Genomic DNA, 25,695 nt, shown 5'->3' with positions numbered 1-25,695 from the left:
TTTAAATTATTTTTCCAAAGAGAAGAATCACCATCAAATGAATATACATATTGTTAACCCTGAAAATTGCAATTGTTAGCTCAATTTACAAAAAAAAAAAAATTTTTCAAAGTTTATCTAAAAAAGCTATTAATATTTTAAACCTGAATCTTTAGGCTATTTTGAACATGTAAATTAATATTTTTGTTTAAACTCTGGAAATAACCACAAACTTGTGAACCCATCCACAAACTTTCAAGCATTCTCTGAAAAGAAGTTTAGTATTTAAATGGTACTTTATTCTCTGCTATGAATTTCAAAACAAAATTACATCAGTTGTTGAGCAAGTTTTTAATTCTCAGAACACAAATGATTCACATTACACTATGTAACATAAATTTTGTTCCTGGAGAGTATGTGTTATTTCTTAATTACTTGTGTTGTAAAAGTACAGAAAATGGCCATTATTCCCTTCAAACTCTGTTTTTGTGACCTGGGTAATGCAATTTAGATATTAACCTATTTTCTGTGTAAAAACAGGCAAATTTGCACATTTTCATTTACATAAGGTCTGAATAAAACAACATATGAATCAAGATGTACATGTATTTATACTAAAGCTATATAAAAGTATTTAGAAGTGAATAGTTTTTCGAGATTTGCGACTGTAATGTAAATCACTTTCACGTATCAGCCCCCAAATATAGTCTCCCATCATGTTTTTGTTATGTGCCCCCAGGTCACAAAAGGAAAGTCTGAAGAGAAAAATAGGTCTTTTTCCATTTATGTTAGGCATAAGCAATTGGAAAAATAACATTTTCTGTCCAGGACAAGAAGTAAAAATTTTGTTACATAGTGGTATAGAGAAGAATGGTAAAGTTTATCCAGGGGTTTCTGAATATATGATGAGGGTAAAGTAATTTTTGGTTGTTTTTCACTTCTAATTATTATTATAATTATCACAATTGTAAATTCTACTTGGTAATGCTTATGTATCATGAAGTACAAAGTCTGCAATTTAGAAACTGGTGAAAAATTATAATGACATCTGAAGGGTAATTGTCACTAGGGTGGCTACGTCATATATGGTAAGTTTGAAAGCTTATAATGCTAAAACCATTTTTGTTGATGGTCATATTTAAGAGCTGAGAAAGAATTTCTCTTATTGTATACATTTTTTGTGAAAGTTTAGAAAGTTTCTTGCTGGTACAGCTACATAATCTAATCAGTTTCCTCAGCAATAATTATGACCATTTTGTTCTACAAAATTTGAGGAATAAATTGTGCAGTCACAAAAGTCAAAACTATTAATTTTTTATCAACATCATGTGTTTATTCATTTCATTCTTTTTTTAAATTTGGAATCAAGCTCAGTTTTGGTGATGATGGGCTGAGCATGACCTAGTAGTAAGAATACCTGCCATGTGGCCTATTGTCTCAAACTCTCTACACTTCAAGGATGTGGATGCATTATAAGAGTAGCGATGAAAGTCCATTACTAAATCAGACAAAAGTTGTCCAAGAGTTTTTTTTTAAAAAAAAAAAAGAACATATTACAAAATTGGATGTAGTATTATTTGTAATGTTTTGTGATTAATTTTGACAAACTGTTTGCAATCTTTCGAACAACAGCCAAGCAGGGATGACAACTCTATTTTTAACAGGTCATAGTAATTACTATAAGTGTTAATAGAATTTATTCCAGGTGGAAACAAGCCAGTGCAGAGTGCAGACCATTTCCTTTGAAGTTTGAATATGGTGCTCTGGTTCATTGTGGCTTATTTATGTAAAGTTAATTTTGTCACTTATATTTAAGTAGTATCTCTTTCTACTTCTTCCTTGGACAGGGATACTTGTTATATTTTCTGCCAAGAAATGTAACTACAGGAAGTAGAACATATTCGTAAGAATAATTATTGAATTTGTAAATGTACTGGCAGAGCAATCTCTTCAGAGAATTTATGATTACCAAAGAGAATGTAAGATGTCATAAAAACATTAAGTAACTAAATCTATGTCATTACCTGTTGAGAAGGGTAAAACTATCATAACTAGACAAAAAAAAAAGTGCTTGTATATACAGTTTCCACCCACATCACATCTCTGAAACCTTCGTTATCTGGCTAAGGAATGTGATGACCTTAATGATATTTGATTGATACTTATTGATGGGATGTCAATCATTTCTAAACTTGATTTTTCCTTTTTCCAGTGCAAGAAAATTTTCGTATGCCTTCAGAAACAATACCAAACTTCAAATTGAAATGTTTCTTTCAAATTACAATGTCAAGTGTTAGCTCCAACTGAAGTTCTCACATTAATTATTATTTTAGGGACAGATTTCACCATTTAGCAGGTTACTTAATACCTTGAACTGTATCAAGACAAGAACTCAGAATGTTTATTCCTTCTTTTTCTCAAAGAATGGAATACAATGCCAGAATCAGAAGGCATCACATTGCTTTATCCACCAGTGATGCCAGACTACGAACATCTGAAGTTCGTGCCTTATTACTGCAAAACAAACAACAAAACTCGTTCCACACTTTGGGGTAATGGATGAATTATGACATAAGAGTAACTGTCAAATCCTATCATTTGGTCTGACAATACTTGGAAGTTGACTATTAAATAGCTGCCTTTTCTGTAATCTACCACTTCAAAATTAGAGATGATTAGTGCTGGTATAACCCTTGAATAGCTTTATGCAAAACTCAACAATTAAACAAACGTTGGAAGTCCGAGAAAATGTTTTCAAAATAGGTAATAGCACGTGTATATATATATTAGATGCACAGTAGAAACTATGCAGATGGGCAAGATTTTTTAGGTTCACCTTATTGTTCTTATAGAAATCTGTATTTCATGATGACCCTTATCGTGTTAGTTATTTTAGTTTCGAAAATGTTCATGTGTTACCGTTACATAAATGTGCTGTTACTGCATGCTATAAGCTTTTTAATATTCAATAATTAGGTTTTGTGGTTACCAGGAAAAAAACGTGATACGTACTATGCTCTTTTCCTGCTTAGCTGGAAATAGTAATTTTAACCCAATAAATGTTGGGTGAATCGACCTTTCCTCTGTGGTGGCATTATAAAGTAACAGTCAATCCAACTGGTCATTGGGAAAAAAGTTGGCAATGGGTGGTGTTGGCTAGCTGCTTTCCCTCTTGTCTATCACTGCTAAATTAGGACCGACTAGTATAGATAGCCCTTGACTAGCTTTGAGCAAAGATCAAAACAAACTAATGTACTCTTCTTATACGTGGCAGCTGAAATGTAGGAATTTTCCTGTTTACCGAACTGAAAATATAGTCACAATGATACTGTGAATCTAATACAAAAAATTAATACAGGATATTACTTTTGAAATGCATTATTAATCAGCAATTATGTGTCGGTTACATGTGTTATGATGTTGCTGTCATCTTCAATGACCAGGTTATTAATAACTAGAAATGATTTCAGAACCATTTATCTTATACAAATGCAATCACTAATATGTAGGACATACACAAACAACTCTTAGAGAACATTTCACAACCATAAATTTTCTATTAACACCAAAAATGATCTCCCTGTTGCTCAACACTTTCATCAACCTGGTCATGTCATTAACAATGTCACTCTCATCAGCATTGATTTGTATTGTATTAAGCACAAAGCTACACAATGGGCTACCTGTGCTCTGCCCACCATGATTATTGAAACCCGGTTTTTAGTGGCATAAGTTTTCATATATACCACTGTGCCAGTGGGGGGACATCAGCATTGAAATAAGATTCAAAACTAAAGTGGCCTGGTGGTTAAGGTGCTTAACTCGTAACCTTAGGGTTGTGGGTTCGAATACCCGTCACGCCAAACGTGCTCGCCCTTTCAGCCATGGGACGTTATAATGTAACGGTCAATCCCACTATTCGTTGCTAAAATAGTAGCTCAAGAGTTGGCGGTGGGTAGTGATGACTAGTTGCCTTCCCTCTAGTCTTACACTGCTAAATTAGGGATGGCTAGCGCAGATAGTGCTCGAGTAGCTTTGCGCGAAATTCTAAAACAAACAAACTAAAGCAGATAAAAGAAATTAATTGGATTGCTTATCTAAATACTGTTCAACCTTTCAGAATTAATCAATATCCTATAATCAGTGATCTCCATTTATTATTTTCATTCCTATCAGAAAAATAACTTTTATTCTTTGCTAATTTTTCATGAAATGTAAAAACTGAGTTTCCCAACACTTACTATTTGTTTAGGATAATTTCTCATACCTGTTTTATACATTTATTAGCATAACGCACCTTTTTCAATCAGTCTCTAGGTGTCACCTTTATTTTACTGAAACATTTAAGTACAGTTTTAAATGTATATATATATTTATCCATTTCTGAAGTAAAATGTCCCTAACACCCTTTCAAATACACTTTTACCATCAGCTACATTGTATTGGAAATGAGACGTTTACAACATATCCTGGAAAACCGAATGACCATGATGTCACTAGACTCTCTTCATATGTTAGCACGCTTTCGGTCACATCACTATTTCTAGTTTGCCCCTGAATTATGTTTTCGTTTGTTTTGGAATTTCGCACAAAGTTACTCGAGGGCTATCTGTGCTAGCCGTCCTTAATTTAGCAGTGTAAGACTAGAGGGAAGGCAGCTAGTCATCACCACCCACCGCCAACTCTTGGGCTACTCTTTTACCAACGAATAGTGGGATTGACCGTCACATTATAACGCTCCCACGGCTGAAAGGGCGAGCATGTTTGGCGCGACTCGGGCGCGAACCTGCGACCCTCAGATTACGAAGCGCACGCCTTAACACGCTAGGCCATGCCAGGCCCTTGCCCCTGAAGAAGAAACGTTCACCTTTCGAAAGCGCTTGGGTTATTGGGCTTTTCATTTAATTTCATCATGATTTTTCGAACCAACGTGTTTTTCTAACATCATGAATACAAAGGATTTCAGAAGTTTTATTTACTACTATGTTTAGGTTACAAAAAGTGTGTGCGAGGAACAACTACAAAATATTGTGTTGTTTTTTTTATGGACAAATGTAAAACCTGATAATTCGCCAAAGAAACTCTAAAATTAGCTGATTTATGTCATGTGTCAGATAAATAATCCGGTAGTGTTGTGAGTTGAAGAGATGATTATAATAACAGTTAATTGTTATTGTTTTAACTAAATAACATTCACAAAACACGCATTATCCCCATGAGGTATATAACACAAGCAAAAGGAATAGATCAAAATAAGTTGGTTGATAAACTGTTTATCGTAAATTCTATTTGTGCTTAGGTTGTTGCCTGAATTTAGGGTATTATTCAAAAGTCAATGGTTTGTTTAGAATTGCCAAGTGTGAATACAAAATGACTCCCTATGGAACAGCGATAAAATTACGAAATTACAACGTTAAAATTCGAGCATCGATTACCCGCGATGGACGCAGTCAATAGCTTATGGTTTGTTATAAAATAAAGAAAGAAACGTAATAGTAAGTCATATTTAAAATTTAGTCATAAGTTGAATATTTAGCTGTTTAATATGGGGTAACGAATTTTTCGCCAGGTGCGGCCCAATGTGCCACACTGAGAATTTGAGTTTCGGCGGTTAGTGACTCGTTTCCACCAAAAACTGAAGAGAAATCACGCTCCACACTTGGGTCATGAAGGTCAACTCCCAATATTCGTTACTGTAACCCACGAGTTTGCGGTGAATGATATTGATTAGTTGCCTTCCCTCTATTCCCTTACTTTAAAATAAGGTATGGCTAGATTAGAGTTGTGAAATTAGACAAACAAACACAATTTCGTCAGATGGCTGCACTTTTAATCATATTTACGGCAATTAATAATACTTTCCTTCTTATACAAATTTCATTTTCTTCGATTGTTTGTTCCACAACCTTTAATGCGTCTTACATTTTGTCATCCTTAATATCTACTACTTACATCCTTAGCCACAACCACGAAAGATTAATCGTTTAAGACACATGAGTAAATTGTCTGTGAGTTACTAAGTAACCTTGGCAACCAAAACAAAACATCGACGTCATAAATCAATAAAAACTTTGAAACATTCTTACTCTATTATTGAGTGTAAAATGTCAAACAAAGTTCATTGTGAGAAAAATAATATAAATATTACAAACATCTGAAGTAAACACATACAGGTGTCAAAAAGTAAAATGAACATTTTTTTATGGAACTTCTTTTCACTTTTATTTCACCCATTGTTAGCATCCAACAAGACAATGATATTGAACACATAAACATAGAGAAATTTTCAATGCCTAACTCAGTGAAGATTAATTTTCTAATGGCATAGCTTAATGGCTAGTAAATGTTTAGGCACAGCGGTGATAAGAACTCTATACATTAGTAAAAGTACGTGAATCATTGTTCTCACGCGTACACATTAACTGGGAATCAAAATTAGACATTTTACTTGAAGCTTACCTGACGACGCTACGCCAACTCGGTGAATAGTCTGCAGGCTTTCCACACTAAAAATCCAGTTGCGATACCCATGATGGGCAAAGCACAGTTAGATCATTGTGTAGCTTTGTGCATAATAAAATCAAACTTACCTGGTTGATTACCTGTAGTTTTTCTTCCTGTCCTGATGATAGAGTTTTAATTGATCTTTGCTCTACACATATTTCTTCATATTTAGAAGCGACTGGTTCAACCTCAGGCATTTTCAACTTTTCCGTTTTTGTTTTTTATGGTTCACTTGTAAAAGTATTTGTTGTGAGCGATTCTTCTGTATTACCGCCTAACTATGACTATTTAGTTTCAAACGTATATGGTAAGTTTGCCTTCTCTTCTTTTGTAACTCACATGCACCGTTATTTAGTTTACAGAGAAGCCGACACAAGAAATGTTAGGCCCTCTATGGATTATTTTTGGCTAATATATTACAGGCGTCATATTTATTTTGTGTTTATTAATTAAATAAGTAAATTAAAATTTTACAAAGAGTTATAACATGCTATTTGTTTTATTTATGTCTCAGAATTTCCATCGCATTTTTGTAGTAACACTGAAAACACTGTTTTCAACATTAATCGTATCTGTAAGCCTTATTAACCATTTAACAACTACAAGTTTTTCTTGATGTCTTATAAACAGCTACGATGAAGAGTTTTTCAATTAAATCTTTGTAAGCTACAATTCAGCTAACCTGATGAAGTCTAGTATTGAGTGAAACACCTAGTCAGCAGTGGCTTGTTTGTTTGTTTTGAATTTAGCGCAAAGCCACTCGAGGGCTATTTGCTCTAGTCGTCTCTAATTTAGCAGTGTAAGACTAGAGGGAAGGCAGCTAGTCATCACCACCCACCGCCAACTCTTGGGCTACTCTTTTACCAACTAATATTGGGGTTGACCGTAGCATTATAACGACCCCACGTCTTAACCCACCTGACCATGACGGGCCCAGCAGTGGCGTATGAAAAACTAAATATAATTAATATACCAGCATACATTGTTCTTACTATAAATCTGTATTGGATTAAAGAAAATGTGAATGCAATACGACTCGTTATCAGTTTTACTATGGTGTAATATTACACATTTTACCAGTTTACTCACTCATGGTAAGTATCTTTTGTAACAACATTGCTTGCTCTTCACTTTTATTTCACCATAAAAAGATATACCGCAGTGTTGTATTGTTTGTAAGAAAACCATACCTTTTTTCTCCTTTAGCTTAGAAAAGTGAGGAGATTTAGTTCACAAAATGTTTTGCGCTTATACAAGTTTGAACGCATGTGCCGTATTCGAGATGCAGTTATATCAACTATGAACAAACTATGGGATGTCTTGACTTTATTCTTGCGCAAGTCATAAATTGTTAAAGATCATTTATTTCCTTGTAGCGTTAGCGAATTTTCCCTCGTTAGGAGTCACTGTAAAATTTGCTTATTTTATATATGTTTTCTTGAGGAATCAACAGTGAACAGTTTAAGCAACAGCTAAAGGTTATATCTTTCCCAATTTTTGCTTAGCTACTCCAGAAAGCATATAGCTATTAGTTCTTTCAATTTTGATCGTGATTTGATACAGTATTTATCTCGATGTTCTGCAAGAGAGTGCTGCTGTAAGTTTACCTATGCATTTACGTATAATTTGTGTTAGATTGTTCATAGGTAAAAAGTGGTTACACTTTACTGCCAAATATAGAACTTTCACTTCCATATTTCGTGTATAATAACTCTAGCATCAACTTGCACATAAATAAGAAAAAACATATTTTACACAATTTGTTTATAGACTGTTTATTTCTCAAACTCTATCGTTTTAGAAACTCTTATTTAGTTCTGTAAAATAACGTTTACCCTATCTTTAGTTGTTGCGATTTAATTCTTACAAGTAAGGAATCAATGCAGTACTACAGTAAGGCTATTTATACTTTTAAACACTTTGTTTTTTACTGACCTAGTGTTAATTTTTTGCAAACAAAAACATCACAAGCATTTCAATACAATTTGCGCGTTAAATTGTTACACAGTAAGTTGTTGTTGTTTTGAATTAAGCACGAATCTACTCAATGGGCTATCTGCGTTCTGCCCACCACGGGTATCGAAACCCGCTTTTTAGCGTTGTAGTCCCCAGACATACCGCTGAGCCACTGGGGGGCTACACAGTAAGACTATATTTAATGGTTGTTTGCTAATTCTTCTGGTTGTCTGTTTTGAAGATTCTCGACATTTAGTATTTTAAGGGGTATAATATCAAAATCGTCCTTTTATTTTACTTTGGTCTTTTAATTCCGGCCCGGCATGGCCAGGTGGTTAAGCCATTCGACTCATAAGCTGAGGGTTGCGTGTTCGAATCCCCGTCATGCCAAACGTGCTCGCCCTATCAGCCGTGGGGCATTATGATGTTACGGTCAATCCCACTATTCGTTGGTAAAAGAGTAGTCCAAGAGTTGGCGGTGGGTGGTGATAACTAGCTGTCTTCCCTCTAGCCTTACGCTGCTAAATTAGGGACTGCTAGCGCAGACAGCCGTTGTGTAGCTTTGCGCGAAATTAAAAAAAACAAACAAACTGAATCGTAACTTCAAACATCTCACTTTTCGAACAAAGTGAACGCAACAACTTCTAAAAAGGAACACCCTGTACTTGTAGAACAGAGATACTGATAAAGATTGGAAAGCAAATAATTAAGCCCGGGCTGATTTTTTGCAGTATGGTAAATTGTTGGATGTAATAGAGCATGTGCTCACTTTACAGGCGATTGGCTTTAAAGGAATAAAACAAGAAATGGGGTAAAAACGGATGAAGACCAACTCCATAATCAGTTAATTCTGTCACATTTATTGGCTTATAGTTGGCACAGATATTGAAAACATAGTAATTACAGTCGTTTGAATCGAAGACATTTGTATGACGATACATTAACCCATTTGACACCAGTGGCATGCAAGAGAGGACCAAACTATAGCAACTTCCTACCCACGCTGGAACTATGTACAGATATGGAAACCATTTCTGGAAGGTTACAAAAGTCAGTCTTGTGAAATTAGTGTTAAAGTGTTAGTTTCAATTGATAATGGGTAATATATTTAAAATATTAACTAATTCTTTTATCAAGTATGTATTTAACTCAATTAAATCATCATATCACAAAACACCATTTGCAAGGTCCCGGGAAACGCTTGCCTATCAGACTGAATCACTGCCCTTATCATCATTAGGTGTTTATTGCAGTGGAAGAGAAGCCTGGATCAACTTCGCTGAATTTGCAGTTAACAGATGGAAATCATTTTAAGTTGTCCAGAACACCTGGGCAGTAATTTTAGATCTGGAAGATGTTTTCAACAGAGTCCAGTTGTCCATTCTTGCTGACAAAATGTTCAGAATAGGCATCTGTGAACCACTATGTGTAAGAGGAGTTGCAGCTGCATTAACTACCAGTTGATGTATTATTTATGGAATCTGACAATCAGACTATTGTCAGACCTCTTCAAGATTTACACCATGGATCTAGCAGCTTTGACAGTCCAAACAAATAATGTGTGCTTACCTTTGTTGAGAACATTCTGTTATATGGCAGTAGCTTTAGCAAAAACTGGAAGAAGGAACAACAAACTATTAGGAGTTTTATTTGATTGTTGGATCTTGTCTTAAGATCTGCGACGTTTATCTGTTTTAGACGCTTTGAAGTGATAAATTAAAGGGAAGGCAGCTAGTCAACACCACCAACCTCGAATTGCTGGACTATTTTTCTCAGTGAAAGTACTGGAACTTGACCACCACTCTCATAATGTACCCCCCTGCCCAAGAGTATGTAATGTAATTGTTAATGGTAATGGGACACGAACCACAGAATCTCAACTCAGTATTCCAGTATTTTTTGGCCTTATGTTAACAGGATAAGTAAATGGTGCAATGACACAAAATAATAATCAATTCTTACCAAAGTCATGTTTCGTGCACTCAAAAATAGATATTCTAATGAGGACAAATCTTTACCTTTTTTTTGTGGATACAGCTATTCCTACAAAATAAATATTGAGGTATTTGGGGTAATCTGTCATAGGCAACACAACTTCACCAACATATTAACACCATTATAATAAGAGCTATCAAGAGATATTAGTGCATTGAAAGCTATAACAGAAAATAAAGTTGAAGAACATCAAAAACATTATTTGCTCCATCCTGGATTATACACTACTACTGATCAGTATGAGTGCTATGCAGCTAGGTAAAACTAAAAAACATATACAGGGTGTTCGGAAAGTCACTGTGCAGTTTTGTTTGTTAATAAATATATTAGTGACACAGTGCACAGTGACTTTCCGAATACCCTGTACAAAACACGTCTTTAATAGTGATCAAAGGATGTATTTTAGCCACCCTATCAAGGTCCTATTAACCTGCGGTAGGATATCTACTTTTTTTGCAACATGAAGGGAAAAGGAGTAAACATGTAAGATTTTTATTAAAATCACGAAAAAAACGAGATTGTTGGAAAACGCATACTTATGGTGTAACTAGGAAATCAAATAATGGAGAATCATTAGAATAGTATAAAGCTAATAACAACAGTAAAGAAATATTCTTATATTTCCTATAAGTCTTCCAACCAGTCTCCACAGTGAGTTAACTTCTTGCTGAAACATTCTCTGTCACTGTCACCTATATTAATATCAGTTCAGTCTAGTTATTGCGCTAATGACCTTTATTAGAATGAAGATGTTTCTCACATGAATATGGTGCCGCTTCATATCCACTGGCAGTCTTTCTATAAAATTGTCAATGAGAAAATCTTTGAAACTTGTCAGTATGATAATGGAATGCGCCTTCCCATGTATATAGCTCATATTGTCGATATAAATGGTCAAGTTCTTTGTGGGATCATTTTTGAACCTTGAACTCAACCTGATGAATAGATCAGTTGTCCATCATGTTGAAGTGTAAGTATAATTTTTCCATCATTTTATCCCAGTCATTAAGTAACTCCGTGATAAAATGAATGATTGAATTAAGCAACAACTCATCCATATTCAATGTCTATGCAGTTACCTGTTTGAGAACCTTCAAGAAACAGTCTGTTTCGTGTTTTCTTTACTGCACCCTTGAAAATCAGGGATCTGTGATGGTGAAAGCATTCTATCACTTGCAAAGCCTCAGCCAATATCAGGTTGAGATTTTTTATCTATTTGGAGTAGAGGTATTGAGTGGCCTGTGTGCTTAAATTAACTTTTATTTTTGGTTCCTGAGCAGAAGAACTGAAAAACAGTCAACCCGTGTACTCTGTTAATTATTTTGTGATTCGTGGTTCCACTGGCACAAACCTCCTATTATATAGAGATTTATAACTATACCATGGGTCATTATCTTTAGTAGCATTCATCAATATATCTGCTGTTATACCAGTCAGTGAAACAGATCTGGCTATTAGACATAATCTACCATTATCAACCATATTCTATTTTGAATGGTTTTAGGTTATATTCCACATAGTTATTTTGGGTCCTCTCGTTGAAAACAGCTAGAAATCTAATAGAGATCTCCTCGCTTGGTTTCAGACTCAACAAATCAAAAGTCACCACATCATTCCCCAGTCAATGATGCTTCAAATGCATTAAGTTTAATTATTAGGGAAAGAACTAGATTAGGAGGTCTTAATCTGTGGTTCCCGATCCTGAGTCTGTAGAAACAATAGGATCTTTGGCATAGACCTTCACAACATCAATAAAAAAATCGAATATCCAGAAAAGGACTTTTTTGATAACTGACTTTTCTCTCAGTCAGATATTTACCCTAGTGATTAGCTCTTTCTCTTTGTTACTTTTTAAATGTGAAATCCAGTTTCTTTCACATGGAATATTTGAATTTAAGTTTCACAAAAATTAAAATACCACAATAAAATGTATTTTTTGAGAAAAACAGAAAATTCTATAATAAAAACCCTTGTGGTCACAACAACAAACTTTTTTCTTGCTACTTAACGACAATTAACTTGAGATTCAACAGAAAATGTTATGCAGAAATAAATTAATTTTTTTAAATCTGACTGCGTTTTAAGCAAGAAGGATAGTAAACATAATTTAAGCAGAATAAAGATCAATCTTTTGGTTTGTTTTGAATTCCGCACAAAGCTACACGAGGGTTATCTGCTTTAGTCGTCCCTAATTTAGCAGTGTAAGACCAGAGGGAAGGCAGCTAGTAATCATTACCCACCGCCAACTCTTGGGCTACTCTCTTTATCAACGAATAGTAGGATTGATCGTCACATTATAATGCCCTCACGACTGAAAGGTCGAGCTTGTTTTGTGCGACGGGGAATCAAACCCGCAACCCTCAGATTACGACACGAACGCCTTAATCCCCCCTGGTCATGACGGGTATAAGATCACTACCAACCTTCTACATAGTGTATTTCTGTGCAGGTAACCACAGTTATCTTTCTCACTTAAAAAGCTCAGAAGAAACAATAGAGAATTATTTAAGAACAATAGGTAACTAGAGCTAAAGTGGTTCGTGTTGCGTGGAAAAAACTACACACACGGCTAGAAATACGTATATAGAATGCATTTCAGAACTATTGGAGAAACGTGAACTGAACATGGTTATAGAAAAAAAAAACATAAACATGAAATTCTGATTGCCCATTACATACTATAATATCAACTGTAAAAATCTTAATTTAGAAAATAAATATAATGTATAAGCTTCAAAACAGTTAGAAAATTGTCATTATTTATTTATTTGGTTTAGCTAGTCTAGGGAAAACATACTTTCAAGCATTACCAGTACAACATAAACGTTACTGGTAATAAACTACATTTATTTGTCTTGATATTTTCTTTGTGAATGCGCATAGAATAATTTTAGATAGTGATTTATTCTCCAAATCTTTCATATTAAACTATTCCAGAAAAATAAATACTTTAATAAAGATAGAGGAAATAGTATAATTATAACTATAAGTAGTTACTTCTTGATCGATATTGTAAAGAACGGATGCGATCATCATCACTGCTGATGAAAGTTATGTTTTACTTTTAAATCTATGTGTAGTTGCAGTAGGTTTAATATTTACTTGGGTGTAAGATTTAGGATATGCGGTTTTATTTCCCTCCAGCACCACAATGGGTTAGCGTTAAGCTAAAAATTAGGTTTTCCCTATCCGTTGTAGGCCCAATTTAGATAGCCCATTGTGTGTCTTTGCACTTAAAAGTAATTAAAAACATACTTCCTCTTACATTACATGTCCCACACTGGAACAGCGGTAAGTCTTCGATTCCTTTCGGAGGACACAGCAGATAGCCTGATGTGGCTTTGCTATAAGAAAACGCGCAAACACACACATACGTTATATATATTTACACTAATTTGTTTTTTTATTGTGCAGTACTTCGATACGAGATGGCGCTAAATCGTAGTTTTCAATTATCCAATAGCTCTAAACCGCATACGTAAGGCGCGAAATTGTTATTTGTGGCCAGTTGATATCAGATTTATACGGAAAGTAAAACGTGGATAAAAGTTCAGGTTTCAAAGGTTACGCTTGAAATTGGGCATTAAAGCGAAAGCTTATTGTTTGCGTGTTTACGTTGTAGGTAATTATTACTATATATACGTTTTGATGTTTAAAGTAATAAAATATTCTACAATTACTAAATAGTTTTACTTTTATCAGGTAATGACTGCCAGAAGCTAACTCTGGTCAGGTTAACGTATTATAATTACTTGAGTATAGAACTTTGTGGTCTTTAGTTGTATAACTTAATTACAAGAATATTAATTCTGTAAAGTAATGAATTTCAGCTTTTTACATGCATATTATCTTTGCTTTCACTTTTCACATGATGTATTTTATAAAATATATAATTATTAATACTAGTACCACATTACTAGTAGTTTTCTTTTTGAAGTAATAATTTTTTTTCTTTGCTCATTAGGCATATAGCATATAGTTTCAGATTATGTTCAGAAAAAGTCCTTCTTGTAGAAAGTAACTGCTTTAATTATAATAAATAAAATAGATTAATATGTATTTATACTTACAAAGCTGGCTCCAAACAACAACAATGCCTAGTATACAGACCACGGTGAATTTCCCAGTTCGGAAGACAAGATCTGTAACAAAGAATGCTGCTGCTGTTAAGAACCAAGATCATCATGTAATTTCTAAACATTCTGTATCAACTAAAAAAAATTACTTAAGAAAATTTGACAGAGAGTGCAAGGTAGATGGAGATGAAAATAGGGAAAATAGAGGAGAACAAAATTCTGAATTAAATAAATTTACAGCTGGCAAAAGAAATAGTCCACGAGCTTTTTGTACTCCTAGAACACCAAAGAAAAGCCCAAGTATTGGTAAGTTTCTTTATAATTTATGTAGCTTTCTTTTTGATAACAAAACTGTTTGTGGCAAATGTAGCATTAGAAGTAATGGACCTGTTACAGTAAAAAATCATCAAAATTAGAAAATTATTCCAAGGTAGAGGAGGAAATTCTAAAGTTTAATCCAATACCCTTAGGTGAGCCATAGTAGGTGCACATTGCATTCCATTGCTTGGCACAGTTAAATAAACATTTTGTCTCCCCACTTTTTAATTTGCCTCCTATACCTCTGGGTAACATGTTTATTCTTTAAATATTACGAAGTATATGTTCTATTATGTTTATCGTGAGGGTTGAGTATAGCATTGACTTTTACAATTTTCTATTCTATATATGGTTTTTCTTACCTTTTGTGACTTTTTAGTATGAGTGTTGATGGTTGAAAACCTAAAATTAAATTGAGACATAAGATAATAAAGTATAAGTAACCTTCAAAATATTGGTTATGATTAATTAATAGAATTTTAATGTTTAAAATAATTTTAACAAATATTTGTTTATTTTTGTTATAAAGGGGGTAAAATGTTTCACAGTTTCTTGTGGTTTGTATGAGGACTATATATTTAGTTTGAATTTATTTTATTTAAAAATAATTTGCATTTCATACTTTTTATAATTTTTTTTCCAAAAAATACTAGAATTACAGTGAAGATTTTAAGCAAGAGAAAATTTAATTTTTAATTTCCATATCTTAACACATTTAAAACATTTGCCACAAGAAACTTAATATTTTTATTGGAAGAAACTGAGTTTTTACTTTTTGTGTTTAGAATACACTTTATTTTAGATGTATTGTAAAATGTTTGAAACTTCAATTAATTTATTGTGGAGCACAAACTTTTGATATAAGCATTTTGCAGTGGTTAAGGTTTAATGAATGTACCTTCATTGAAGTTCTAATATTCTATTGTGTTAGTATTATATTTGAGAATATATTCATTTGATTGTAACAATTAACTCAATACTCTTGAAAACTAATTAATTTTTTCCTAGTTTGGGAATGGAAATGCACAGTTTTTCCTGGGAGTAAAAGTACAACTTAATGGGATTAACCAAAGGTTTGATAAAATGGCTGCAATAAAAATTTGTAAGAAATACAAATAAAACCATCTTAATGTGCATATTATTCCCTTGCTATTATGAGACAGTAAGATGGTCAGTATTATGTAATTGAAAACATACACTGTCTTTGCTACAGGGTCATCTTGATTGTGAGGGTCCAGATGGAGAAATTGTACAACTTTGTATACCAAAACATTAAGACTATAAAAAAGATTCTGATAAACATAATAGCCAGTTAAAATAATTAACATTTATACTCTATAAATTTATAGTTACTTCAGATCTTTTACTTTTTTTAGTTGCACTTTTGATAAGTATTTTCTTTAACCTTTCCTTGTTCTTCTAAATTACAACAATGTACAAACAGGTTAATATTAACTAAGTATTGAAGAAAGGCATAAATAGTTGTAAATTTTTGTCTGGATACTGTGTAGCATCATTTGTTGCTTGCTTAACTATAAATGCAAGTTTCTTACTGTTTATAATTTTAAGTAAAAGACTCAAGTTAATATTTACAGTTCATTTTAGTTGAGTTTACTCTTGCTCAAGGTACTTGCTCTTGAGTTCTGATTTGATGCTATATTGTAACCTTTTGGCACTACTTGAAAAACTGAGAGCATTTCAGTTGAGTTTTTCTTTTACTTTACCCTCTAAAATTAATTATTAATGTTGGATTTTACTGTCATTTTTCCAAACATTTTGTGATCTATCAGTCAATTTTTGCTATCTTTTTTACCTGTCTGACCCTAATACAAAAACGTATAAAGTTTGTAGAATGGTTTGCATGAGTGGTGTTTATTATTTTAAAATTGTTTTCTTAGAAATAAAGATGTAAATGTAAAAGGTTGCATTTAGCTTGGATGTTGTGATTGGAAAGGTGATCTGAATGACCCAAATCATCTCTTGTCAACTTGATCATTCTTAAATTTATATATATATTTATATAATTGTTTTCTACATTTTTCAAGATACTCATCTTGGGGAATTTTGTTCACCATCAAAACGTGCAAAAGAAGGTTCTGAGGATTATGCACCAAATATTCTTCAAACTCCAGAAACAGGCTAGTCTTTTTAGTTGTATATTTTTCATAGCTGTAGAGGAAAAAATGATTATTGTTAAAACTAGTTCCATATGCAAATCAAACTGTTAACTTAACCCACATAATGCTTACAAATGGGATTTTTAGTAGATTAATTTTGTTGAAGGTTTATAAGATGGACTTTTAAAAGAAGTGATGGCAGTTTTGTTAAGGGATTGAGCCTAGGACTAGTGTGGTTGTAATAGCCATTTAGTTTGGAACATATGAAAAAATTAAATTTATGACAATACTGTACAATTTCTGTTTTATTTCTCTATCTTATTTTTCCTTTTTTAAAGTTAAAATCAAAGTTAATTAGATCTGGAATTATCATGATGTTTAAAAATGTATATTTTTGGGAAAATGTTTCAGAGATTGAAAGTTAAAATGTAATCTGTTTGGGAAATGGGTTGAGTACAAGTATATAATGAAACTGAATTTAATATGTTTATAGACATTTTTATTTACTGTACCTTATTCTGTTAATAGGAAAGATATCTCCTTTAAGGACAAAGAACATATCTCAGAGTGAACCAGCTTGTGCACCAGTGCAGAAATATATTTGGATCTAAGTCATTTGCCAAAGTTCAGCTTTCTAAACGTGATGGTATGTTTGGATTGGTTAAAGAAAGGGAGTTTTTATACAATTATCGGTCTAATGTGGATTTTACCACTTTGGACACAAAAGTGTTAATTATAAATAGTAGCGTGTGACATTATTAAGAAAGACACTCGTAAGATCCTTTCCACAGAATCAGTCAGTCTGATTTGAGTAATATCTTTTATTTATGTATTGAAATGTTCACACAAAACCTATAGAATTGCTAAGATCACAACATTTTTAGTTATGACTTAAAGTCTCAAGCACAACATTCACATCCATTTTGGCTGTTTTAAGTGTTGTACAGATTAGTTGACAAATATTTTAATATATTTACTTAATATCCATAAAATGGTTTATATTATTGTGTGTATTATGTCTAAGAATTGAAATGTTAAACTAAACTTTTGTTTCTAGTTTCCTGCTACCAGTATGCTCGTCAAGTCCTACACACATCAGTTCCTTCTAGGATTCTTTGTCGTGAGAAAGAAATATTGGAAATAGCAGATTTTTTAGACAGCCATTTAGCTCATTGCACATCTGGTTCAATGTACATTTCAGGAGCTCCTGGTACAGGAAAAACTTGTTGTTTGACTCAAATCTTAGAAGCAAAGAAGGTAAAGTTTCTATGCTATAGTTGAGTAGTTCTTAGACTATTTTTAAATGATTTTATGAGTTATTGATATGCAGTTAAAAGTAATTAAATTAATTGAAATTAAAATCTTTCTCTTTAGATTGTGTTATATTGCTTCTTATTGATAATTTATCTTGGGTAATAAAATAATTCATAAAACAGCCAAGTACTGTTAATTATTTGGCATTGATCTGATAAATTGGAGAAATGTGGTTTGTGGTTTTATGTAAATACAAATGATATTGGTGGGTCTGACCTATTAAATAATGACAACATGCAACCAAACTGTTTTTGTTTATATATGCTCATGGTGAGGAAAGTTTTTCTTGTACTTCCATAATTGATCAGGATCTATAATTATAGCTAATTTGTTTTTTGGATTATATATATATAGTATAAATTCTCTGAATATACTTGTATACTGCTGTGAAGTTTCAAGTTCAAGAAAATAATGTAATTTTCTGCAGTTAAAACAAAATTTCAAGTCCATCTTTGTCAACTGCATGAGTTTTAGAAGTTCTACAGCCATCTACAACAAGATTTCTTCCGAGTTAGGTTGTATGCCAAATTCTAGTTCCCAGCGAGATGTCTTGAAAAGCATTGAAAAGAAATTGACAGATGCAGGAAGTATGGTGTAAGTCAATGTTAACTAATGTTCTTTGTTTTGTTTTTAATTATATATCTCTCTACGTTAATTTCCAAAAATAGAAATAAAAAAATCAGTAATAACTTAGATGTCTCAAACAGTTTGTATTATTAGTATCATGATAAAAATTAAAATTAATTTATTTTAGTTTTATTATTATAACCTAAATTAATGGACCAAACTAATTCTTTCCCATTTTAAGTTGCTTTAACATATACCAGAATACAATATTTAAAGCAGTTGGATTAACTTTAAACACTTATTTAATATATATATTTGAAACTACAAAACTTGCTTTCTCAGTTTTTATTCATGAATGTGCATTTACCCTAAACATGTATTTTTTTAAAAAAAAGTAATAGATTAAATTGTTTTGCAGTGTCCTGGTACTGGATGAAATAGATAATCTAGACAGTAAAAACCAGGAAGTTCTTTACACACTATTTGACTGGCCAAGACAGAAGAATTCCAGGCTTCTTTTAATAGGTATTTGACAAGACTTAATTCAAGTTATAATGTTTGAAGCAGATAATGCAGGATTCATTCATTGATAATATAAAGTATTTAATGGATATTTAATGCTGAAAGGTTTTGATTTAGGAATATGTTTGTTATTTTTAAGAGAAAACAGTTTGTTAGATGTTTGGTTGATTTGTTTTTAGTGTTTTTGTGTGATACAAGCCTTTACCAACAACCTGGAAATTAGATAAGCCAGACTAGTTTTAGTTTAGATAATGTCAGTTATACGTCAGCTTAAACCATCTTTCTTTTCTTAGGAATAGCTAATGCCTTGGACCTAACAGAGCGTGTTCTTCCACGACTTCAGGCTTTGGGTTGCCAACCACCAGTTCTTCACTTTAAACCTTACACTAGACAACAGATTGTTACCATTCTTGATGATAGACTTAAAGAGGTACTAGTGATTGTCTCTGCTAAACTGAGATTTAGAGAACTAGTTTTGTATATGTACATATATACAAGTTAATGACATTGGTAATATGGTTTATTATGTGAACCTAAGAGTGAACATAGTGTACAAATATTCAAATTCATTGATAGCTTATTGTGGTTAGTTGGAAAATGTTTACATATTAAAAGATAAAACATTTCAACCACTGGTGTAACCATTTTCAAATACAAATGCAAAACAAATTACACTGGAATAATATTAAGACACCTGTAAGAGAGAATAAAATTAAAAATTAAAAATGATATTTTAAATGATTTGAGAAACAGTATATATTAAGATGATAATAGTAAACTTAATGCAGAGAATGTAGTTATTTATATAAAAATGTGTATAAGTTCTTAGTCTCATAGCTTACAAAAGTAATAAAAGATAAAGGTGTTTATTAATATTGGAATTAGGTATTTTAATTGGTAATGTTCTGTTTTTTTTTCCTTTTGTATATATTAGTTCCATGTTTTAATATGAAAAATTGTGTTCTGAAAATATGTGGTGATTGGGACTACATGTGATAATTTGAGTAAAGGTTGTTTTGTTTTTGTTAGTGTTATAATGAAATTCGAATTTTATTTCTCCTGTCTTTGTACTTGAATATGACCACACTAGTGTTCAAAATGTTGTACATTTTCAAATATAAAATAATTTTCCAACTGCTTACTGTGAGCTATCAAATTTGAATATTACTCTTTGATGGTGGAAAAATTCATTCTTGTATGGAGTATAGATGTTTATTAAGAGTTAAATTAAAAATGAATGACTTTAACTTGGTACCTGTAATAGTTTAAATAACATGACCTATTTCAATTTTAGGTATTTCATAAATGTTCAAATTTTAGTCATTTTGAAACAAGCTTTGGCTACCATGGGACTCGTTTATTGTGATACTGTTAAGACAAATTTTTGGAAATGACTTAATTTTGAATAGTCATTAATACTCTTTTCCTTCCTAATTCAAAGCATATTTTATATTTATCACAGAATGGTATGTATTTTTCTAGTTACAACTAATGTTTTGTCCTACATACTTTAACACTGGTAGTGAGTGTAGCTCAAAATTCCAATAACAATCTATTTAAAAACAGATCCAGAGTACTGGTACCCATGTGATCCACCCTATGGCTCTGCAGCTTTGTGCTAGGAAAGTTGCAGCTTGTGCTGGAGATATTAGGAAAGCTTTGGATGTTTGCAGGTAAGGAAAACAAGTGAAAATGGATATTTGATTTTTGTACTCTAAAATTTAAGGTAATATTTGGAACAGAAATTCCTAAAAATAGTGCAGAAAATCTGTGTGTAGCATAATTTATTGATTTCCTTCTAAATTTGTAAACCCGGTAGTTATTTCGAAAAGCATATTTCATTCATTTTCAAGATAATACTTTCTCATTTTCTATTTCTAAAATAACTGCAGGTTTGTTAATAATTTAACCCAAATACTTTTGTTTAGCTAAATAGCAAAATTTTCAACTAATTTGTTTACGTTATTAAACTGTTTTATATTTAAACTATACTTTTATCACAATGGTAGTGCTGTGTTTAAAACGTGTTCACGTGAGACAGTAGTAAATCTGTTGACTTACAATGCTAAAATCTGATGTATGATTCCCCATGGTGGGCACAGCAGATAGCTCAGTGTGGCTTTGTTTTAACACTGTTTTATAGGAAAGAAAGAAAAAAAGGTTAAAGATACAAATTGCTCAGTGACAATGGGCTGTATTTCATGTAAAAATCTAAATTACTGTTAATACACAATTCTCAATATACACATTTTATGTGATTGATATCAGAACTTTATAAAATAGTGTAGTGTTTTGTCTATATGTTTGTTTTTTTCATTTTTTGCCCCAGGAGATCTGTAGAAATGGTAGAGAATCATGTGAAACACCAACAGATCTTAAAGCCTACTGCAGATGATGGTACTCTATTTTTGTTCTTTAAACTGTATTTCTTTACATAGTATATATATTGTATGGAAGTGGTTTAATTTTATACAAATTAATTTTTCAAATTTCAGTGGTGTTATATCAAAAACTGAATACTTTAAATATTGAATAAACTTTAGATGTTAAATATTTTTCTGAGCTCTGATTTATTAAAAGACTGTGAATTATTCATATCTTTAGTTGTTATGAAGTTTGCATTATGCCCATATTTAGAGCATTTTTACTTATGAAGCAGTTTATTTATGTACATTCATTTTCTCTAAGTAGGAGAGACAACAGTACAAAAATTACTAAAACTTTTTAGAATTGATTTTGCATCAATGTCATCAATGTAAAATAATGGTCAGTATAAGTATCTTCATACAGACCAATACCATATTTCACATTGTTTTAAATTTCTATGCAATGGAATTATTTCAAATTATAAATTGTTTTAAACTAGTATTTTAGCTTCCCCATAACTGCTTTAGAATCATTGTACTTTAAAATTGAGCTACAGAACTTGTATTATTGCAGGGTTTAAAACTACTCATGTCATTATATCAAGTTTAATGCATTCATTTTATGATATATTGAGATAATGAGTCATTTGATAGGGATGTTAATTTACTTAAGTAATATTTTTAACTTGTCAGGTTGCAATCCTGGAAGTCCAAGAAAATCTTTAACTAGTTCATCTTTCCCAGTTACACCAGTTAGCATGCAACACATTTCAACAGTTCTTCATGAAGTTTATGGTTCTCGTGTCCTATCTTCAGGTTCTGATAATAGTGCTGGATTTTCTGCAATGCCATTGCAACATAAAATTTTATTGTGTTCTTTACTTTTGGTATTGAGAAATGTCAAAGTTAAAGAAGTTCCAGTAGGAAAGGTATGTAGTCATGTGAGATATAGTTTTATGTGCAAATTGTGTGATTATCACAAATTAATAATTTACATTGTAATTTCTTTATCTGCTTCTTATCAAATTTATCTTGCTAGTCTGTCACTAGTAAGTACTAATGGCAGCAAAAGAAATACTTATTTTATTAAACTTCATTAAGGAAGATTTTTTAATAATCACTAATTCAAATTGGACTTTTCATTCCAAATGTTTAATGTAACTGTTGTAGTAACATAATACCAAAGTAAACAAACTTATAAAACAGCTATATATAGTGGTTTTTAAAGTGAGCCAGTCATAAAGCAGTCGAAGTATTGGTGATTAGATATAGTGAGCAATCAAGAGATTTGTTTATAGAGGGTTTTTAATTTTTTATCACTTCTAAACTTATATTTCAAGTGTAATTCTTTAATTTGTATATTACACCTGATAATGGCAAGTAAACTTGTAAAAATGTAATTTGTCTTTTTCTTTCTTTTTTTTAAGCAGGTGGTTATAGTTGATCCATGATACATTACTTCTTTGTTCATTATTTTTTTGATTCACATTGAGTAGCAGACTGTTTCTTTTGTTTTGAATTTCAGTATCAGTTGTTTGAAAAGGAAATGTTGACATGAGAAATAAGTAGCAGAATAGTGAACTTGAATATAATACACCAAGAATTGGTTACACTCACCTACTTAACCTGAATAACAATAATAATAATAATATTAATGCAGAAACTGAAACCAACCTATATTTTTGTTATTTTTAATCTTTCCATACAGCCACTTTATAATTTTTATTTGCACACTAATTTTGAATTTTTTATTTGATTTATCAGAAGGCATTTTGAAAGCATTTCAGTATAATTTTTCTCACTTTTAAAGTTTAATAGTTTTTTTTTAATATTTACTGGAAGTATGAAATATTGAATCAAAAAATAGTTTGACTAATTGTCAATCAAATTTCATAACAGTAGAAATAGTGTGCAAATGGGAAAACAAAAACAAAAATCACTTAAGTATTTTCATAAAATTCATGAAAGTGCTGAAACATTGGTATACATTTTATTGTGGCACCATAAACTTGAGATAAAAAGCCAAAATTTTGTAGAACTTAAAAAGTTCAGAATGAGATTAGTTTAGAAGTTTGTGAATGAATTAATGTATCCCTAGTGCTATTTTGTGGTATATTAAATTACTTAAGATTTTTATTTAAAGAACAGAATATTAATATGAATTTTTTTTTCAGGAAAGGTATTTTAGTTATGTTTTACTAAAACTGGATGTATGATTTTTCTCATCCTGTTGTTAATATTTATGTCAGCATGTAGAAAAATCATGTTATTCTTTTGTGTTTTGATATCAGCTGCAAGAAATTTGGACAAGACTGTGCAAAAAACATCACGTTAGTGAATTTGACCAATCTGAGTTTATGGGTATTTGTACCCTGGTGGAATCTCAGGGTATTATTGGTCTAAAGAAGCACAAAGAATCAAGATTGACCAAGGTATATTACTGGAGTATATAGATAAATAAAAAAATGCACATTAACAAATTTGTCTAAAAACTGTTAGGTTTACATGCTTATTTTTAGCAAATTTGAATTTCATAATATCTAGAAGCTTGGTTTAAGAAATCCCATTCATTTAATAAAGTTAGAACATTTAGAGTTCAAAGCTTTATTGATTAAGATGATTTTTTACGAACGTTTCAATTCGTATGTTACGTGTTTTATTTTTAATTTTTTAGATCACTTTGAAGATAGATGAAAAAGAAGTTGAATATGTAATCCAAGATAAAATGTTGTTAGCTTCAGTGCTAAGTGACAAAACAGTCCTGAAAAAATGAAGCTAACTGGACCAGTTTTAAAATATGTAGTTTTAAGAATAATGTAAATAGTAAAAGGTTGTTTTTAAAATACTGAAAAGTTTTAAACTTTCTTTCACTGATTTTAGTAGTTTTGGTATAAATATTTAGATAAACTTGATAGAAAAATATACAGTAGGACAAAACCTTTTTTTATTTATTTAAACTTGCAAATTTGAATAGTTTTAGAGTGTGTTCATGAATAAACAATATAATTATGAGATTGTTTTGATCTATTATAAAAAGTTGTGTGTTGGAATATTGTGTTTAATTGAAGCTACTATTGAAGAATGTAATTTGGATTGTGTATTTCAATTATTTATAGTTCAATGACGAAAATAATATTTAAATGTGAAAGTATGAGGTGTAAACGTTTTTCTAATATTGTGGTTTTGCCATTCAATGGCTGGAATATTCTAGCTGTGTGTGTTTTTTGGTTTCATGTAATTGAACTTTACCCCAAATTTTGTTTTCTAAGTTGTTAAAAAAAAACTTTTGGATATAAGCAAGTTACAGGTCTTTTACGTGCTATTTTAAATTGCATTTTCAATGTTCAATTGGAACAAATTGAATTTGTTGTGTATTGGTTTTAGTTTCATCTTAAAAAGCCTGTAATGTAGTTTTAGATTGACAGAGATACTAAAGTGGTAACTTGTTTCACAGATAATTTGTCTTCTAACTGTTGTAAATCATTAAATAGAAGCATTTTTACAACTCCTATTTACAGTAGAAATTTCATTAATTTTTTTAAATTATTTGTCTTTTTTTAAAACTTGTTAAAATCATCATTTAAATTTCTTAAACAATCATTTACCTATTTTCCTTCAGATAAAGTTAAAAAAGGACAGAAAAGAGAGATTTAATGTTCATATTTTACTTTAAATATTGTAAGACTAAATTTTGAGATAAACTTTTTCGTTCATTGAATTGTGTTCAGTAGTTGTTAAATATCCATCTCGTCAATTAATACTTAAAATTATAAATTACTAATTAGTAGTTGATATGATGTATATTTTTATCCAAAATGTGCCTTGTAAATGACAAAATGTAGACGTGTTTTTAAATAAAATTGTTTTCTTCAATGTATTAATTTTTTTCCATTAGTGTAGATGGTTATGAGCACTGTCATAAATCAATACCTGAAAAAAAAAAAAAAAGCATATGATTCCTTGTTTCTTGTTATGAAAGAG

At 31.4% G+C, this 25,695-nt stretch overlaps 2 protein-coding genes across 2 annotated transcripts in view; one reads left to right on the top strand and one right to left on the bottom strand.

Annotated features, from left to right (window-relative positions):
• The window catches only part of LOC143226406 (ninjurin-2-like), a 52,020-nt gene extending 45,171 nt beyond the window's left edge, over positions 1-6,849 (bottom strand). Inside the window, exon 1 of the mRNA XM_076457337.1 lies at positions 6,570-6,849. Within this exon, the coding sequence (XP_076313452.1) occupies positions 6,570-6,680 (111 nt within the window). The 5' untranslated portion in view covers positions 6,681-6,849. The remainder of the gene's footprint in view (positions 1-6,569) is intronic.
• Positions 6,850-13,918: 7,069 nt separating this feature from the next.
• On the top strand, positions 13,919-25,569 carry Cdc6 (Cell division cycle 6). Its single transcript, XM_076458931.1, has 13 exons — positions 13,919-14,056; positions 14,509-14,816; positions 16,874-16,966; positions 17,474-17,524; positions 18,003-18,202; positions 18,687-18,853; positions 19,245-19,351; positions 19,642-19,778; positions 20,915-21,021; positions 21,678-21,745; positions 22,408-22,643; positions 24,006-24,146; positions 24,389-25,569. Exons 2-13 carry the CDS (start codon positions 14,528-14,530, stop codon positions 24,485-24,487), a joined length of 1,695 nt encoding a protein of 564 aa, XP_076315046.1. The 5' UTR covers positions 13,919-14,056; positions 14,509-14,527; the 3' UTR covers positions 24,488-25,569.
• The last annotated feature ends 126 nt before the right edge of the window (positions 25,570-25,695 follow it).

The sequence above is a fragment of the Tachypleus tridentatus genome, chromosome 9 (assembly GCF_004210375.1).
Source record: "Tachypleus tridentatus isolate NWPU-2018 chromosome 9, ASM421037v1, whole genome shotgun sequence".
Classification (NCBI taxonomy): domain Eukaryota; kingdom Metazoa; phylum Arthropoda; class Merostomata; order Xiphosura; family Limulidae; genus Tachypleus; species Tachypleus tridentatus.
The sequence above is the reverse complement of the archived record's forward strand: the minus strand, read 5'-3'. Positions and strand labels throughout refer to the sequence as shown.